The 14,353-nt window shown below is 43.3% G+C and overlaps 1 protein-coding gene across 11 annotated transcripts in view; it reads left to right on the top strand.

Moving 5' to 3' along the window:
• syne1a (spectrin repeat containing, nuclear envelope 1a) overlaps nt 1-14,353 on the top strand; it is a 117,905-nt gene that overhangs the window by 92,353 nt on the left and 11,199 nt on the right. For 6 of the 11 annotated variants that reach the window (XM_017423251.3, XM_017423245.3, XM_017423244.3 and 3 more), the window contains 31 exons: nt 709-800; nt 1,039-1,189; nt 1,377-1,505; nt 1,636-1,809; nt 1,927-2,142; nt 2,228-2,329; nt 2,416-2,535; nt 2,636-2,836; nt 2,925-3,098; nt 3,228-3,359; nt 3,462-3,658; nt 3,768-3,900; nt 3,991-4,173; nt 4,258-4,407; nt 4,491-4,667; nt 4,769-4,924; nt 5,024-5,179; nt 5,268-5,438; nt 5,536-5,669; nt 5,843-6,047; nt 6,707-6,889; nt 6,989-7,135; nt 7,296-7,450; nt 7,794-7,941; nt 8,017-8,111; nt 8,205-8,439; nt 8,580-8,831; nt 9,773-9,898; nt 11,113-11,268; nt 12,102-12,260; nt 12,366-12,532. In XM_017423251.3, coding sequence (XP_017278740.1) covers nt 709-800; nt 1,039-1,189; nt 1,377-1,505; nt 1,636-1,809; nt 1,927-2,142; nt 2,228-2,329; nt 2,416-2,535; nt 2,636-2,836; nt 2,925-3,098; nt 3,228-3,359; nt 3,462-3,658; nt 3,768-3,900; nt 3,991-4,173; nt 4,258-4,407; nt 4,491-4,667; nt 4,769-4,924; nt 5,024-5,179; nt 5,268-5,438; nt 5,536-5,669; nt 5,843-6,047; nt 6,707-6,889; nt 6,989-7,135; nt 7,296-7,450; nt 7,794-7,941; nt 8,017-8,111; nt 8,205-8,439; nt 8,580-8,831; nt 9,773-9,898; nt 11,113-11,268; nt 12,102-12,260; nt 12,366-12,532 — 4,976 coding nt within the window. Of the gene's footprint in view, nt 1-708; nt 801-1,038; nt 1,190-1,376; nt 1,506-1,635; nt 1,810-1,926; nt 2,143-2,227; nt 2,330-2,415; nt 2,536-2,635; nt 2,837-2,924; nt 3,099-3,227; nt 3,360-3,461; nt 3,659-3,767; nt 3,901-3,990; nt 4,174-4,257; nt 4,408-4,490; nt 4,668-4,768; nt 4,925-5,023; nt 5,180-5,267; nt 5,439-5,535; nt 5,670-5,842; nt 6,048-6,706; nt 6,890-6,988; nt 7,136-7,295; nt 7,451-7,793; nt 7,942-8,016; nt 8,112-8,204; nt 8,440-8,579; nt 8,832-9,772; nt 9,899-11,112; nt 11,269-12,101; nt 12,261-12,365; nt 12,533-13,670; nt 13,924-14,353 lie in introns of those variants that run through there. The other 5 variants (XM_017423249.3, XM_017423252.3, XM_017423257.3 and 2 more) reach the window with 2 other exon arrangements.

Below are 14,353 nucleotides of genomic sequence, written 5' to 3' on the forward strand. Positions count from 1 at the left end.
ACCAGACACCTCTTATCCTCATTCTAAACTTCTCATCCAAGCTTGTTGCTATTCACAACACCCAAGTCTTCTGCTGGGGTCCGAGCGCCAAAACCTTCTCTCTTTCAGGTCTAATAAAAATATTTAATTGCAGCTTTTCTCTGTGTGGGTCTTTCCTGGTTGAATTGTATTTCTTTTTGCAAGGAAAAACCCCTTCTTGCAGAACGCTGCCGTCTCGCTGTCTTGGAACCTTTTCTTGATGAGACAGATAACAATGAAAATGAAAAGCATGAGCTCCATGTTCGTCAATGTGTGTTGCAAGAAATGACATCACAAGAGATTTGTGCATCTTTTATTANAGACTTTCATTCCATATATTCAGGTTTTATTCCATATATTCAGACTTTCATTCCATATATTCAGACTTTCATTCCATATATTCAGGTTTCATTCCATATATTCAGGTTTTATTCCATATATTCAGGTTTCATTCCATATATTCAAGTTTTCATTCCATATATTCAAGTTTCATTCCATATATTCAGGTTTCATTCCATATATTCAAACTTTCAAATATAAGAATACATATACAATAATTTCCTGAACGGCATGCCATAATATATATATATATATATATAAAATATGGACAGTGTAGTTTTGAAAAGAATGCATAATAATTGGAATATAATCATCTGTTAATGAAGCTGACATTTTTCTGTGTACTTTTAGGAGCTGCAGGAGCAGGTGGAGAAACAGAAGAAGCTGCTTCAGTCTGTAGCCAGTGTTGGGGAAGAGTTATTCAGCGCAACAAATGGAGAAAGGTACATTCAGTCTATTCCTTTACTGATGATTGTGTCTCTGGAATTGTACTTTTTAGTGTTTTATTGGCAGGGTACACGCCCATTTTACAAGTCACGGTGAAACACATTGAAGCATCCCCAAATATAACTGCTGTTTGATGCTTTCTAATGAAGATTTAGACCACGCAACAAATGGTGAAGGGGAGAGATTTTAGTACTTTATGAAAACTCTTCTTTTTTCTTTTTATTCTTCCGACAGCGAGGTGTCTATCCCTGGTGGAGTGTTGCTGGAGGCTGAGACGTTGTCTCCTCTGGACCAGGTGAGACAACGATGGGAGAACTTAAATAAAGATCAGAGCACGAAGCTTCAGCTCTCCCTCAACTCCTTGGAACAAGACCAGCTCAGCCCGGTATGCGTGGCAGATTTTCATTTTCAGTTTTGTTCAAGAAAGTCAAATGTATTGGAGTAAATTGATAACTCTAACCTCCATTAGAAGGACATAAAATAAAAATTACTCTATGTACAGGGTTTTTGTTGGTGCTTTTACAAGGTTATTGTATTTGCTGTTCGAGTGAGCCTCATATCCTCATTCGCAGGTCCTTCACCGGTCTCGTCTGACCAGTCCAAGTGTGGTGTTCAGGAGCGAGCCTTCTAACCAGGATTCTTCATCTCCTGGAGCATTGTTTGAGGCCTGCAGTCAGACTCTAGAAAGACTCAAAGAACAGGTAAGTCATTAATTATATCATTTTAATCTCTTCAATTTACTGGAAAAATGTTTCTGCCTTTAATCAGAATGCAAAAGCTTTTTTGCTGACTGCTTTATTCAGTAAATGCTCTTTTTTTCCCTCACCACAGGCAGCAGACAGTGACAGTAAACTAACAGCATCGTTTGGAGGGACAACAGTTCAGCAGGACCTGTACGCTGCAGTATCAGCCGCCTCCTCCTGGTTAGATGCAGCAGAGAATCACCTGCTTTCTGGTCCTGTGCTGCTATCAGAAGACACAGAGACTCACCTCACAAACCTAGAGGTAAATGAAGACAAACACCTGTAAATATATAAATCATGATCACAATGTAATTGTCAGTAGTGTTCAAGCATTACCTAAAAGTAAAAACTGCCATCTGGCCTCTGCCCCTCTGCTCAGGGTCTGAGTAAACAGCTAAAGGAGTTAACCGGAGAGGTGAACCAGTGCAGAGACCTTCTGGGTGGAGGAACAGCTCGGCTGTGTGGAGGAGAGGAGCGAGCCCTGATGGAGGACACACTCGAGGGTCTGCAGGAGAGGATAGGCCTCCTGGACTCAGCTCTGGAGCAGCACTGTGACAGCATGAGGGACAGGCTGCAGGACCACTCAACCTTCCAGGTCTGGAATCTGCAACGCAAATTGGGATGCATTAAATAAAACGTGTGTTGTTAACTTGTAAATGTTTTTCTGTTGTTTTAACCAGAATGAGCTGAGGATGTTGTTCACAGCCCTGACTGAATGTAAACATCAGCTGCTGCATAAGATGGCTGGAACTGCAGCCAGACCTGCATCCAAACAGATAGAGGTATTTTTTGAAGAAGATACACAAGAAAACAAAGTATAAGACAGAAAACAAGAGTTGTCCACTGAGTGTTTTGTGTTCTTATGCAGATGTTGGCAGAGGTGGAGGATAGCTTAAGGGAGTTCGAACAGAGATTGACTGAGTTGCGGAGCCGAGCAGACGGACTCCAATCAGATCAAACCTCCAACCAGGAGCTCCTAAAACTACAAGTAACCGTTTTTTTTTTTCCTTTCACTTTTTGTGTTTCTTAAAGTCAGCATATTCCAGCTCTTTAATACATACTGTTTGACTCGCCAATGTGTGTTTTAGGACACGTACGATGAGCTGGTTCTCATGGTGGGCTCCAGACAGAGTAGCCTGAACCAGGGCTTGTCTCTGAAGGCTCAGTATGAAGCTGCACTTCGTGACCTCACAGATCTGATTGACACTGCTCAAGACAAGATGGCCGCTGACCAAAAAATGACAGTGGCTTCTGTCATAGAGGTCCAGATCTTACTGGAAAAGCACAAAGTAAGTATTTTCTTTTTTTTTTTTAAGTACTGGGGATGTGACTTTCTTTTTTTTAACAGACTTTAAAATAACTTCTTCTTCGATACAGGAGTTTTTCCAGGGGCTTGAATGCCATATGATCCTCACCCAGACATTTTACAGCAAAGTGTCAAGTCTGGTGGCACAGAGGGAAAGCCAAGCCCTCGAGGAAACCATGACTTTAGCCCAAAATGTGCTCAAACAAGCCCACAGGAGAGGGGTGGAGCTGGAAGGCATCTTGGAGGTGAGAATTATAGTTAATTACACAGGCAAAAAGGCTGTAAACTTTTACGTAGGTCAGTTTCTAATCTAAATTACAACACTGCCTAAAAATAAGTTAAGCAAATCAAGAAACTCTTTTTTTTTCTGTTAGTCGTGGAGCAGGCTCATGGAGGATTATCAGGCTTTGTGCAGACATTTGGAGGCTGTGGAGTGTAGCGTCCCCACTGTGGGTCTGGTTGAAGAGACAGAAGAGAGACTTTTTGAAAGGATCAGCCTCTACCAGGTACACACATATGCAAATGGATGAATCCATGCAGTGTAGGAATGCAAACGTGTGTTTCTTGAAAGATAGGTGAGAGTCTAAAAGGGTTACATGTCTGAATAGCGTCTGAAGGCGAGTCTCACAGAGCATCAGCCGCAGCTGTACCAAGTTCTGGAGGAGGGTAAGAAACTTCTTCTGTCTGTCAGCTGCTCTGATCTGGAGAACCAGCTGACCCAGCTAGGAGAACACTGGCTCTCCTCCACCACTAAAGTCAACAAGGAGCTGCACCGTCTCGACTCGACGCTCAAACACTGGAGCAGGTCAGGCTCTGCCGTCACACACTTCTGTCAGTTTCATCCTGTTTTTTATCTCACATAAAATCTGATCAGCGCTAAAAGGATGCTTTTTTTCCTGTCTTATTCGTTAAAGGTACCTGAGTGAATCTGCAGAGTTGAGCCACTGGTTGCAGTTTGCTCTCGACAGGCTAGAGTTCTGGACGACCCAGTCAGTGACAGTACCTCAGGAGCTGGAGACTGTTAGAGACCACCTGTGTGCCTTCCTGGTCAGTTCAATTCTGTATCTGCTCACCATATTCTGATTAGTTTAAGGGACTGTGGTAGAAATCTATCTTCCGGGTTTCTCCGTCTTGTAGGAGTTTTCAAAAGAGGTGGATGCCAAGTCGTCGTTGCGTTCGTCTGTGCTGAGCACGGGCAACCAGCTTCTGCGACTGAAAAGAGTCGACACGGCTGTTCTGAGGACGGCGCTGGGCCACATCGACACTCAGTGGGCGGAGCTGCTCACTCGTATCCCTGTAGTGCAAGAGAAACTGCACCAGGTCTGAGAACAGTTGCATTTTAGTGAACTCTTTTCATTTCTAGCAGTAACTGAGAGTAGCAACCGCTCTGCTCTTGTACTTCAGCTGCAAATGGAGAAACTGGCATCACGACATGCCATCACAGAGCTGATGAGCTGGATCTCTCTCATGGAGAACATCATAGAGGAGGATCACAACAAGATCATAGTGGCTGTGGGCTCGGAGGTGGTCCAGAACTTCTTACAGAAGTACAAGGTATAAAGAAGCACCTTTATGCTCTTCTTCCTTTAACTGATTATGTCCCTCTTATCGTATGATGTCTCGTCTTTATCTCGCAGGGTTTTCACATAGACCTGACCTGTAAGCAGCTGACTGTGGACTTCGTGAACCAGTCTGTGCTGCAGATCAGCAGTCAGGATGTGGAGGGAAAACGCAGCGACAAAACAGACTTTGCTGAGAAGCTTGGAGCTATGAACAGAAGATGGCAGATACTGCAGGGCCTTATTACAGAAAAAGTACAATAATGCTCACATTTTAGTGAAATGTTGCTCTGTTCTACTTCTTGTGTGCCAGCTCTAAAATGTAAAATTGCTTTGGTTTGTTTTGTTTTTTTTAGATTCAGCTTTTGGAAGGACTTGTGGAAGGTTGGTTAGAGCACGAGAACAGAGTCCAGGCTTTGAAAAACTGGCTTACGCTGCAGGATGAGAAATTAAAGAAGAAACACAGGATCGAGGATGTAGCATCAGTGCAGAATGCATTAAAAGACTGTCAGGTAGAAGGCTTGGATTTTAAATATACGTACATGACATGAAATTTTATTTTAAAAACCTGAGTTTTTTCCTTTTTTTTTCTTAAATAATTTTTGTAACAGGAGTTGGAAGACTTAGTGAAGGAAAAAGAAAAGGATTTAGAGAAAGCAGAGGAAAGAGGAAATGCTCTGATCCAGGATAAGAAAGGTGAAGCCTGCTCTGTTGTAAAGGAGACCCTCAAAGGACTGAACCAGTCCTGGGCTCATTTGGACCACATGGTGAGTTTCTTCTACCGCTTCTGTTACTTTTATGTTTTCTAAGTTTCCTCTGCACATGTTTACATATTTTACTCATTGTTCTTATCAGATAAGTCAGATGAAGGTGAGTCTGCGGTCAGTTCTGGAGCAGTGGACTCTGTACCGACGAGCTTCAGAAGAAATAAACGGTTACCTGATGGAGGGGAGATATTCTGTGTCCAGGCTGCGACTCCTTAATGGGTCTTTAGAGGCAGTGCAGCAGCAGGTGGAAAGTCTGGAAGTAAGGACTGCAGAAACGATTTTTTGCTTTTTGTTGTGGAAAACTGGGACACATCAGTTAAAATAATGAACCTTTTCTGTGTTTTCGTGTCCTACAGAACTTACAGGAGGAGATGGATAAACAGGAGAGCAGTCTGAGGAAGTTTGGATCTGTAACTCACCAGCTGCTGACCGAGTGTCACCCGTCTGTGGCTGAAACTCTCAACAGAGCACTTCGAGATGTTAACATCAGGTAACAATTACAGAACCATCTGTTTATGTGAGTTTATATGACAAATTAGTGCGTAGTTCACGGAGTATTCTGCTAAACTCGTGCTTTTAGACCTAAGTGTTGCTCCTTGGTTCATATTGTGTGGTTTATTTTTAAAAAACACATTGGCATTGTAACCATTTTCTCGTTTTTAGGTGGAATCACCTACTCGAACAGATCTCAGAGCAGCTAAGGAGCAGTAAGACCTTGTTGGGTCTGTGGCAGCGCTACAGGTCATCGTACAGCCTTTGTGTGGCGGCGGTTCAGAAGCAGGAAGAACATGCCGACCGTCTGCTAAAGAGCGCCACTGACAGGGACATCACAGACAAGGAGAGCAGCACCTGGATAAAAGATTGTGATGTAAGTAGAGTCGTCCAACATTTGATGACGTGAATAATTTTTATTTTTTACATTTTGTCATCTTTAAGGATCCAAATCAAGCGTTGGATCGTTACTTCATTTCCATTTTCTGTGGCTCACCAGGAGGTTCTTCCTGCTCGCTCTGTTAGAGGAATCGTGAATAAGCTCCCAGAATGTGTTGTCAGCTCACTGTGCGGGTGCACAAAGGCTCTGTCCTCCCAAATGAAAACCAAATTGCACCCTGTCCTTTTCTCTGCTTGAACGTAAACTCACAGGACAGTCGAACAAAAGCCCTTTCAGAGGGGAACCTGCAAAGGGAAAGACAGGCCCCTGATTTACACTAAAGGGATCCCTCGGTGTCGTGCTGGGCGTGTCAGACCATAATGTCACAGCCCTAATTTTGTAAGCAGAGAGAATCATTGGTGCAAACCGTTGCTAGACAAAGTGGCAAAGAATTTAGTGCTGCTGCAGCGGCTGTTAAAGTCTGTCCTGCTTTTTATTGCTTATCAGAAACCACAAAACATGGAGATTCATGAATGCCTTGCACACAATTAAATCTTGACAAATTCAACTCACTTTATAAAAACTAAACACAATTTGAACGTTTTGTCTTTAAACTCTTTGTCTGCTCACACTTGATCTTATCGTGTTTTCATCAGGACTGCCTGAGTGACCAAGATTCAGTGCAGCAGACTCTACAGCAGCTGCAGGCGTTAGGAGAACAGCTGAGGAGCCAAGTCGACGCCTCCTCCTCTGCATCGCTCACGTCTGACCACCTGTCACTCACTCATCGCCTCGCAGCACTTGAGCGCGCCCTTCACAGGCAGCGAGAAGTACTGCAGGTAGGAGCTGCTATCACAGGTCCCACTGTATGAGGAGAGGCATGTCTCGGTAAGCTGTCATCAATTTTTCTAATTCACACTGTGTCTGTCTGTGTTCAGTACGGCTCTCAAGCCTGTGAGGGTTTCAGGGAGCAGCTGGACACATTGATAAGCAGAGCGAAGGAGGCTGAGGAGGTGCTGAAGGAGTCTGACCCTGTCGGTTCACCAGAGCTCACTGTGGTCCAGACACGGATGGAAGAACTTAAGGTACCTAAATGTCATTTAACTCTCTATGTTCCAACAGCTGGCTCTGTTTTTTATGTAAACTGATCATGCATTTGTTCAGTTAAGCTTTTTTTTTCCTACTTGACAAAACATAATTACTGCTTCGTCTGCCTGACTTTAAAAGGTGTCGTTGTTTTTTTAGGTGCATCTGTTGAAGCTGAGCAGTCTTTCTCCAGACCTGGAGCGTGTTAATGACTTGGTGTACAGATTACCGGTCAGTGACAAAGATGTTAAACGGCTCCAAAACCTCAACAGAGCCTGGGCCTCTCACTCTGCTCACTTCACGGAGAGATTCAGGTGACTTCACCCTCTATGTTACTCTGTTTTGTAAAAACTTTGAAAACACAAATATTTTTACTCAGTTTTAGATGATGAATTTGCATCTTTAGTTTGATGAAAGTGTCTAAAATTTAAAAAACTTTGTCACTAATGGAATACAGATTTAAATTTTAACAAGTCAGACATATTTTGCTTGATAATTTGAGATTTACTAAGATGGTAAATAAAAGCTCACACATTCAAGAAAAATTAATATGCACTATAACTGCCTCAGTAAATACTGTATGTAATGCCTAGGAAAGTAAATATAGTAAAAAAAAGTAAATGTGCACTTTCTAATGTTGATTTTGTTTGTCTCCAGTAAACTGCAGTCAGTTCTGCTCCAGCAGCAGAGTTTCCTCCAGAAGTGTGAGGCCTGGATGGATTTCCTCTCTCAGACTGAACAGAAACTGGCTGCTGAGATTTCAGGCAACTATGAGAGTCTGTTGGAGCAACAGAGAGACCACGAGGTCAGAAAGCCACTGCGTTTCTGTGTGTTCGCTCGTATGGTCTACAGTGTTTTAATGATTTCTGTCAACCTGCAGTTGTTCCAGGCAGAAATGTTCAGCAGGCAGCAGATTCTTTACTCCATCATCAGCGACGGGCATCATTTGTTGGACTTGGGACAAGTTGATGACAGGTTAACACACAATCCTAGACATGAAGGTTATGGTAAATGTTATCCAGTTGTGGCAAAACTAACATGTTATTGTTGCTCTTGTTGCTCCACCAGTGATGACTTCAGTGTGAAACTGGCCTTGCTGAGCAATCAGTGGCAGTGCGTGGTGAGGCGGGCGCAGCAGCGGAGGGGCATCATTGACAGCCTGGTACACCAGTGGCAGAACTACAGGGAGATGTCAGAGAAGCTGCGACGATGGCTACAGGAAGTGAGCTGTGATCCAGACGTCCTTCAGCCAGGAGAACCAGTGGCCCTGCAGCAGGCCAGAAACCTGTTGGGTCAAATACAGGTAAGATCACTGAAAAGGTGCTTTTATATACTGCAGAGCTTCGACTTTTCAAATTGCCTGAATGAGCTTCTTTAATTTATACTGCAGTGTCATTTTTCTTTTTTAGTACTAATAAACCTTCATCTCGTCTCCAACCTTAGAGCCCCTTAGTTAACCTGAACCCGCTCAGCCCTCTGTCTCTGTCCCTGCTCCTCCAGCTGAAAGAACGAGTGCTTCAGAGGCAGCAGGGAGTTTATATCCTGACTGTAGAGGCCGGCAGGAGCCTGCTGCTGTCGGCTGACGTCACGTCTGAGTCCACGCTGCAGACCGAGCTCATGGAGATACAGGAGAGGTGGAGGCACACCCACCACCGCCTGGACCAGCAGAGGAGGGAGCTGCATGGCTTGCTTAAGGTCTGGATTCAGATTTTAAAATATTAAAGCTTATTTCTTATTATTTAAACTTAGTGTTTTGTGTTAAGTTTGTTTTAACCTCACTATTCATGGAGTATGTACTTTATAGTTAAAATGAAGTACTTAAACTTAAACATTAGTGGATGTCCTGTTGCAGGTTATTTCTGTGCAGATGTTGCTAGCTAAGCTGTGCGTGCATCGTGCTGCAGTGTGGAGGTGCAATGAAGGGCATTGGCCCATCTGAGACTTAGAAGAGCTTGCCTGGTTGTACGTGTAGGGCAGTGAAGCCAGGTTATCACATTAATTATGCAACATTGCACCTGTAGTCCTGAAAAGGAGTCATGATGGTACATTTTAACGTCCTCATATAAGCAGCCACTCATCTCTGCAGACACATCCAAGTATTTCTAAAGGTTTCAGCACATAAACGCATGTTTTTTAGCAGCATGTCCTTGTCATAGGCTCATTCTTCTACAGTCCTAATTTCTGTGTGTGTCCTCCTCAGTTTGCACACAGACAGTTACTGTAGCTGTTCATTACCTTTTTATTACCATGATTCTTGCTTCAGGTATGCCACTTTGTTAAATTTCTAACCATATTTGTTTTTGTTCTAAACTAGACTGAACAGACTCTAAAATAGCTGCAATCTGCTTTATTTGGAGTCCTTGTTTTGTTATTTAGTCCTCCTAATTCCTCTCTTTAGTTGTGGAGGTGTGCTGTGTCACTCTTTCTCATTGTGCTGCTTGGGAAATGATCCATTTATGGCAAATTCAGTGATCTGTCTAAAGCCTGAGTTTATGTATGTCAGCATGTAAGTGATTCTGCTGCGACACCAGGAGTTATTTGAAGCAGCTTCTCTGTGTATGGAAACTGCAGTCTGTGTGAGTTTTCTGCTCTAATTCTTGCTGTGTGTGTGTGTGTGTGTGTGTGTGTGTGTGTAGAACTGGGAGCGATGTGAGAAGGGCATTGACTTGTCGCTGGAGAAGCTGAGGGCCTTTAAGAGAAAGCTGTCCGTGCCGCTGCCTGAACATCACGAGGAGCTTCACTCAGAGCAAATCAGATGCAAGGTGAGGAGATTAGAAAACTTAAGATGTGTATATATATATATATATATATATATATATATTCACCTCTAATTTCTTAGTACTTTGCTTCCAAAGAGCCAAACAATTTGGTAATGTCTTTAAAGAAGTAAAGCAGCTAAACGTTCAGACAGCTTGGGGAACTATCTGTCAAGACTCCCTGAAAGCTAAATATGAAGAAATGAGAGATGAGTCCAGACTTTTGAACAGGACTATGGGTGCATTTTTTGTCTCTTATTAAGCACCTGTTCGAGCTGTCTCTTACTCTCTTTCATACACTCACAGAATCAGACTTGTCCTCGTGTTACCTCTTTAATCCAGCGGCGGAGATAAACAGACAAAAAAAAAGAAATCTTTATCCTCCTGTTTGAAATGTGTGACCTTGCATGTTTGTTATTCAGCATAGTGTTATTTTCATCCAGGGACCTTTAAATGCTGACAGTTTGTCATTGTTTGTAGAATGGCATGTGATGATTTTGCTGTCGCCGCTCAAGATTGTTTTAAATTATCTGATTAGGAAATTTCTTAGTGTAGGACAGAGATATGGGAATCTGTTTTTGTGCAAAAATCCACATTATGCTCCCTTTCAGCTCTTGTTCAGTGCTGGACAGTAAATGCAGTCATATTTCATGCACAACACGTCCTCAGTTCCTAAGAGGAGGAGGAGGAGGAGGATTTTGTGTGTGTGCGCCCGTGGCTGCAGAAAGCATCAGCTAAGGAGAGAGGGGGGCAGGGAGGGAGAAACGGAGCAACGGCGCGTGCAGGAGAGTGTGGGGGTGTATGTAGACCCGTGTGCAGGAGTGTGCGTCCTTTTGTGTGTGCATGTTGCGTAATGGAGACATTCTCTGGGTCCACAAATGATTACACCACAGCAGAACCGTCACAGTGACGAGGCAGGAGGAGGAGATGCAAGGTTAGACGATTCTGCTGCCTTCCACTGCTTTTACCCTTGAAATTGGCAGCCTGATTTTTATTGAATGCTAGACATTGCTGTGTTGTTGTTTATTTTTTGTGAAAACCAACAATGAGTTTTCACATTTAGCAGACGTTTGTTTTGCAGTTTCTGGTTTTGCTGCAGCTGGGCTCCAGTCGTTTTGCTTTCCTTCTCTCTTTCTGCTGATGGAGGAACCTCCTCCTGACAGGCTGGTCTCTGAATCACGGCAGAGCATTACTTCTCTCCTTTCTTGTCATGGATGCAGGAGCTGGAGAGCAGCGTGGAAGGTTGGACTAATGACCTCACTTCCTTGTTCCTGCTGAGGGATTCCTTGGAGGGCGTGGTCATCGCTGATGACATCACAGCCTTACAGGAACGCCTCCAGCTGCTGCAGCGCCAGTGGGAGGAGGTTTGCCACCAGGTAGATACACACAATAAACATGTCTGGGATTTATTTTTGGCATTTATTAAGTCAGTGGTGCTTATTCTGAGCAACGTTAGATTTACCTATAATTTGATGTTCCTAGTAACTCAAAATAATTGCTCTCTACCTTTTGCCTCTTTTTATTTGCCCTGAAGAAAAATACTTTAATCCAAATTCTGCTCCTTCAGACATTCTAACAATTTCTGGAGTTTTTTACATCTTTTTAACCTTGAAAGATCTTCCTTCTTCCTGCTCTACATCCAAGGCATTTTCCTTTAACTTTTGAAGTGTTTAGGCACTATTAGTCAGGCTTAACTTCAGCTTTCAGCTTTGTTCAAGTTTTTGTTCAGACAGAAAGCTACAAGAGGTTGTGATGAGCAGCTCTGAACATGATATCAATTTTAAATATTTATTTTGGACCTGTACCCCACAACAGGTTTTGACTGAAACCCCGGTGCCTAATTGAACTAAGTGACAACAACTTCTGTACATTTGCATGAATGTGAGACCAGCTGTGCTGATTTAACCGTATTCAGAACAAACCAGCAGGGTCAGTTAGAGCTCTGTGTTGGTGGAACAAGCTTTTGGTTTAAATTAAAAGGGCATTTAAATATTTAGATTGTTGTTAGCCTCCCTAAATAAAGAATTTACTGTGCTATATCAGACTTATAAACTAACTTCACTTTACATTTATATTTGTTTCTTTTAATTAATTCATCCCTCCTTCCCCTTATAAACCTTATTACCTTCAACATTCTCTTATTTCACCTTCCCTTTAACCATGTCTCCTGTTCAAAAAACCCACCTTGTTTCCTCTTTTGTGCCCTCAGCTTTCTCTGCGGCGGCAGCAGGTGAGTGAGAAGTTGAACGAATGGGCCGTTTTCAATGAGAAGAACAAGGAACTGTGCGAGTGGCTCACACAGATGGAGAGCAAAGTCTCCCAAAATGGAGACATCAGCATTGAAGAGATGATTGAAAAGCTGCGCAAGGTCATTTCAGCAAACAGTCTTCACCTCAATTTACCTGACAACCAGTATGCTGGGGAGTCCAAGAGGTTTTATCACACTCGTGTTTTGTTTTGTTTTTAACATCAGGACTACCAAGAGGAGATCGGTGTCGCTCAGGAAAACAAGCAGCAGCTGCAAGCGATGGGCGAGCGCCTTGCCAGGGCCAGCCAGGACAGCAAGGCGGCTGAGATCCAGCACAAACTCAGCAAAGTCAGCGAGCGCTGGCAACACCTGCTGGACCTGATCGCAGCCAGGTGGGTTTAAAGGACTCCTGAGACACCTTTAAATACAGAAAGTGTCCCTGACAGGGGACAAGCTGGAAACATAAAGAATATCAAAGCAGAAAACTAATCAGAGAATTTATCCTCAGCTTCCTCAAACACAAAGTTCATCAAGTTCAGTTGGCAGTTTGTTTTTATAGCAGAGATTGTGGTTATCAGAGGTTTAAAGAATATCAGTTCATTCACACAGAGTGTTGTAAAAGCTACACTGTTAACTCTGTCAGCTCTTAAACGTCTCAGTTTTTCTCAGCTCTGTTATTGAGAACATTTAAGGCACGTCTTGGCCTCGCTCCATAACAAAGGGGAATTTTCTTTCCCACAATGCCGCTGAGGCATTTCCTGAGTTTCTTGCTGGTGTCAGTGGGACTTTCACTCAGCTCTGAGCAGAGATCCTTCACATTTCTTCTCAACTGGCTTCCTGTGTGACCTTTCTCTGGCCCTCTGAATGCACACCCACTAGATTTGGAGCCAGTTGGGGGGGTTGTAAGGTTTATAGATTTGATTCTGCCTTTAAAATTGGAAAACATAAACTCTGCCTCCCATGCTGCAAAGTGACCTGACCCAAAGTTTGTCCCAGTTGTCCCAGCTGTCCCCCCTGGGCTGTCATCCGGCTGTCGCTCTTTGGGACTGCTCTGGAGGAGGAAAGAAAGGGTGGTCTGTTTCTGACCTCATTCAGGCAGCTGCACCCTCTTTGTCCTTTATTTCCTCCCCATTCTAAAAAAAACAATAAGGAAAATCAGTTGTTGCTGTGATTTATGGCGTTCTTGTCCTTCTTTTCCCCTTTTGTGCACAAATTGTTTCTTGAATTTGCCCTTTTTTTGCCATTACTTGGATTTAAATCAATCCTCATGAATGAATACTTTACTAGAAAGCTTTCTCTTGGTGTCTACTCTTAAATGAAATGCATACATTCATCTTCACCCTCCACTCCCTCGGTGTGTATTTACTGTCTGATATTCTGACACAGATCAGCTCTGCAGCACATGCCTCTGACTGTATGGCTTGTTTTAGAAGCAGCCACATTTGTCACTCTTAGACACACACACACACACACACACACACAGAGAGCCTGTTGGGAGTTTTTCTTTTTTTAACTTCGGAGAGCACCAGTTGATAAGTCAGAGTTTTTCCACCCGGTCTCTACCTGCTGGCCCCTCCACTCTCTGCTCGCAGACTTTAGAGAAAGTCCTTCGTTGGGCTCGCACTTGAAACAGAGCAGGGTTTGGATCGACATACTTCCTGACTTTACCTTTGTCTTTGGGAATTCCACACCCCTCCATGGTTTTGGATTTAGAATCGGACGACATGGCAGAGTGTTCGAGTGAGGAGGAGGATCTGCCACACTGCGACTGCGATGTCAACAGGCAGGGGGATTTTGAGATCTTATGCTGTAGCCGCTGAAGACTGTCGCTGTGCCAGTTAACAGTCTGCAGCCTTGCAAAATATTCAGACTCTCAACCTTAACCATGCAAGGCCACTTGCATTTATTATTTTGTAACTAATTTTGTTCTTGCACAGTGTACTACGGGGTCAGAATTATTTGCTTTTGCACCTTATGCAGTTTATCTTGAAGCAAATCTTTCTTTTGTCCTCATGATGCTGGCCAGTTATTCTAAATAGTGTTTAGAATAATAGCCCGGTGGTTGTTTAAACAAGCTTCTATTTCCAGCATAATAGGAAAACAGCGGGGGGGGGTGAAGCAAGAGTATGTTAATGTATAAAAATACTCCATTTACTCTGAACTGCTGAGGTAAAGCTGTGCAGCTGCTTACAATAACAAGCCAATCATTCCCA

This window comes from Kryptolebias marmoratus, linkage group LG19 (genome assembly GCF_001649575.2).
Source record: "Kryptolebias marmoratus isolate JLee-2015 linkage group LG19, ASM164957v2, whole genome shotgun sequence".
In the NCBI taxonomy this organism is placed as follows: domain Eukaryota; kingdom Metazoa; phylum Chordata; class Actinopteri; order Cyprinodontiformes; family Rivulidae; genus Kryptolebias; species Kryptolebias marmoratus.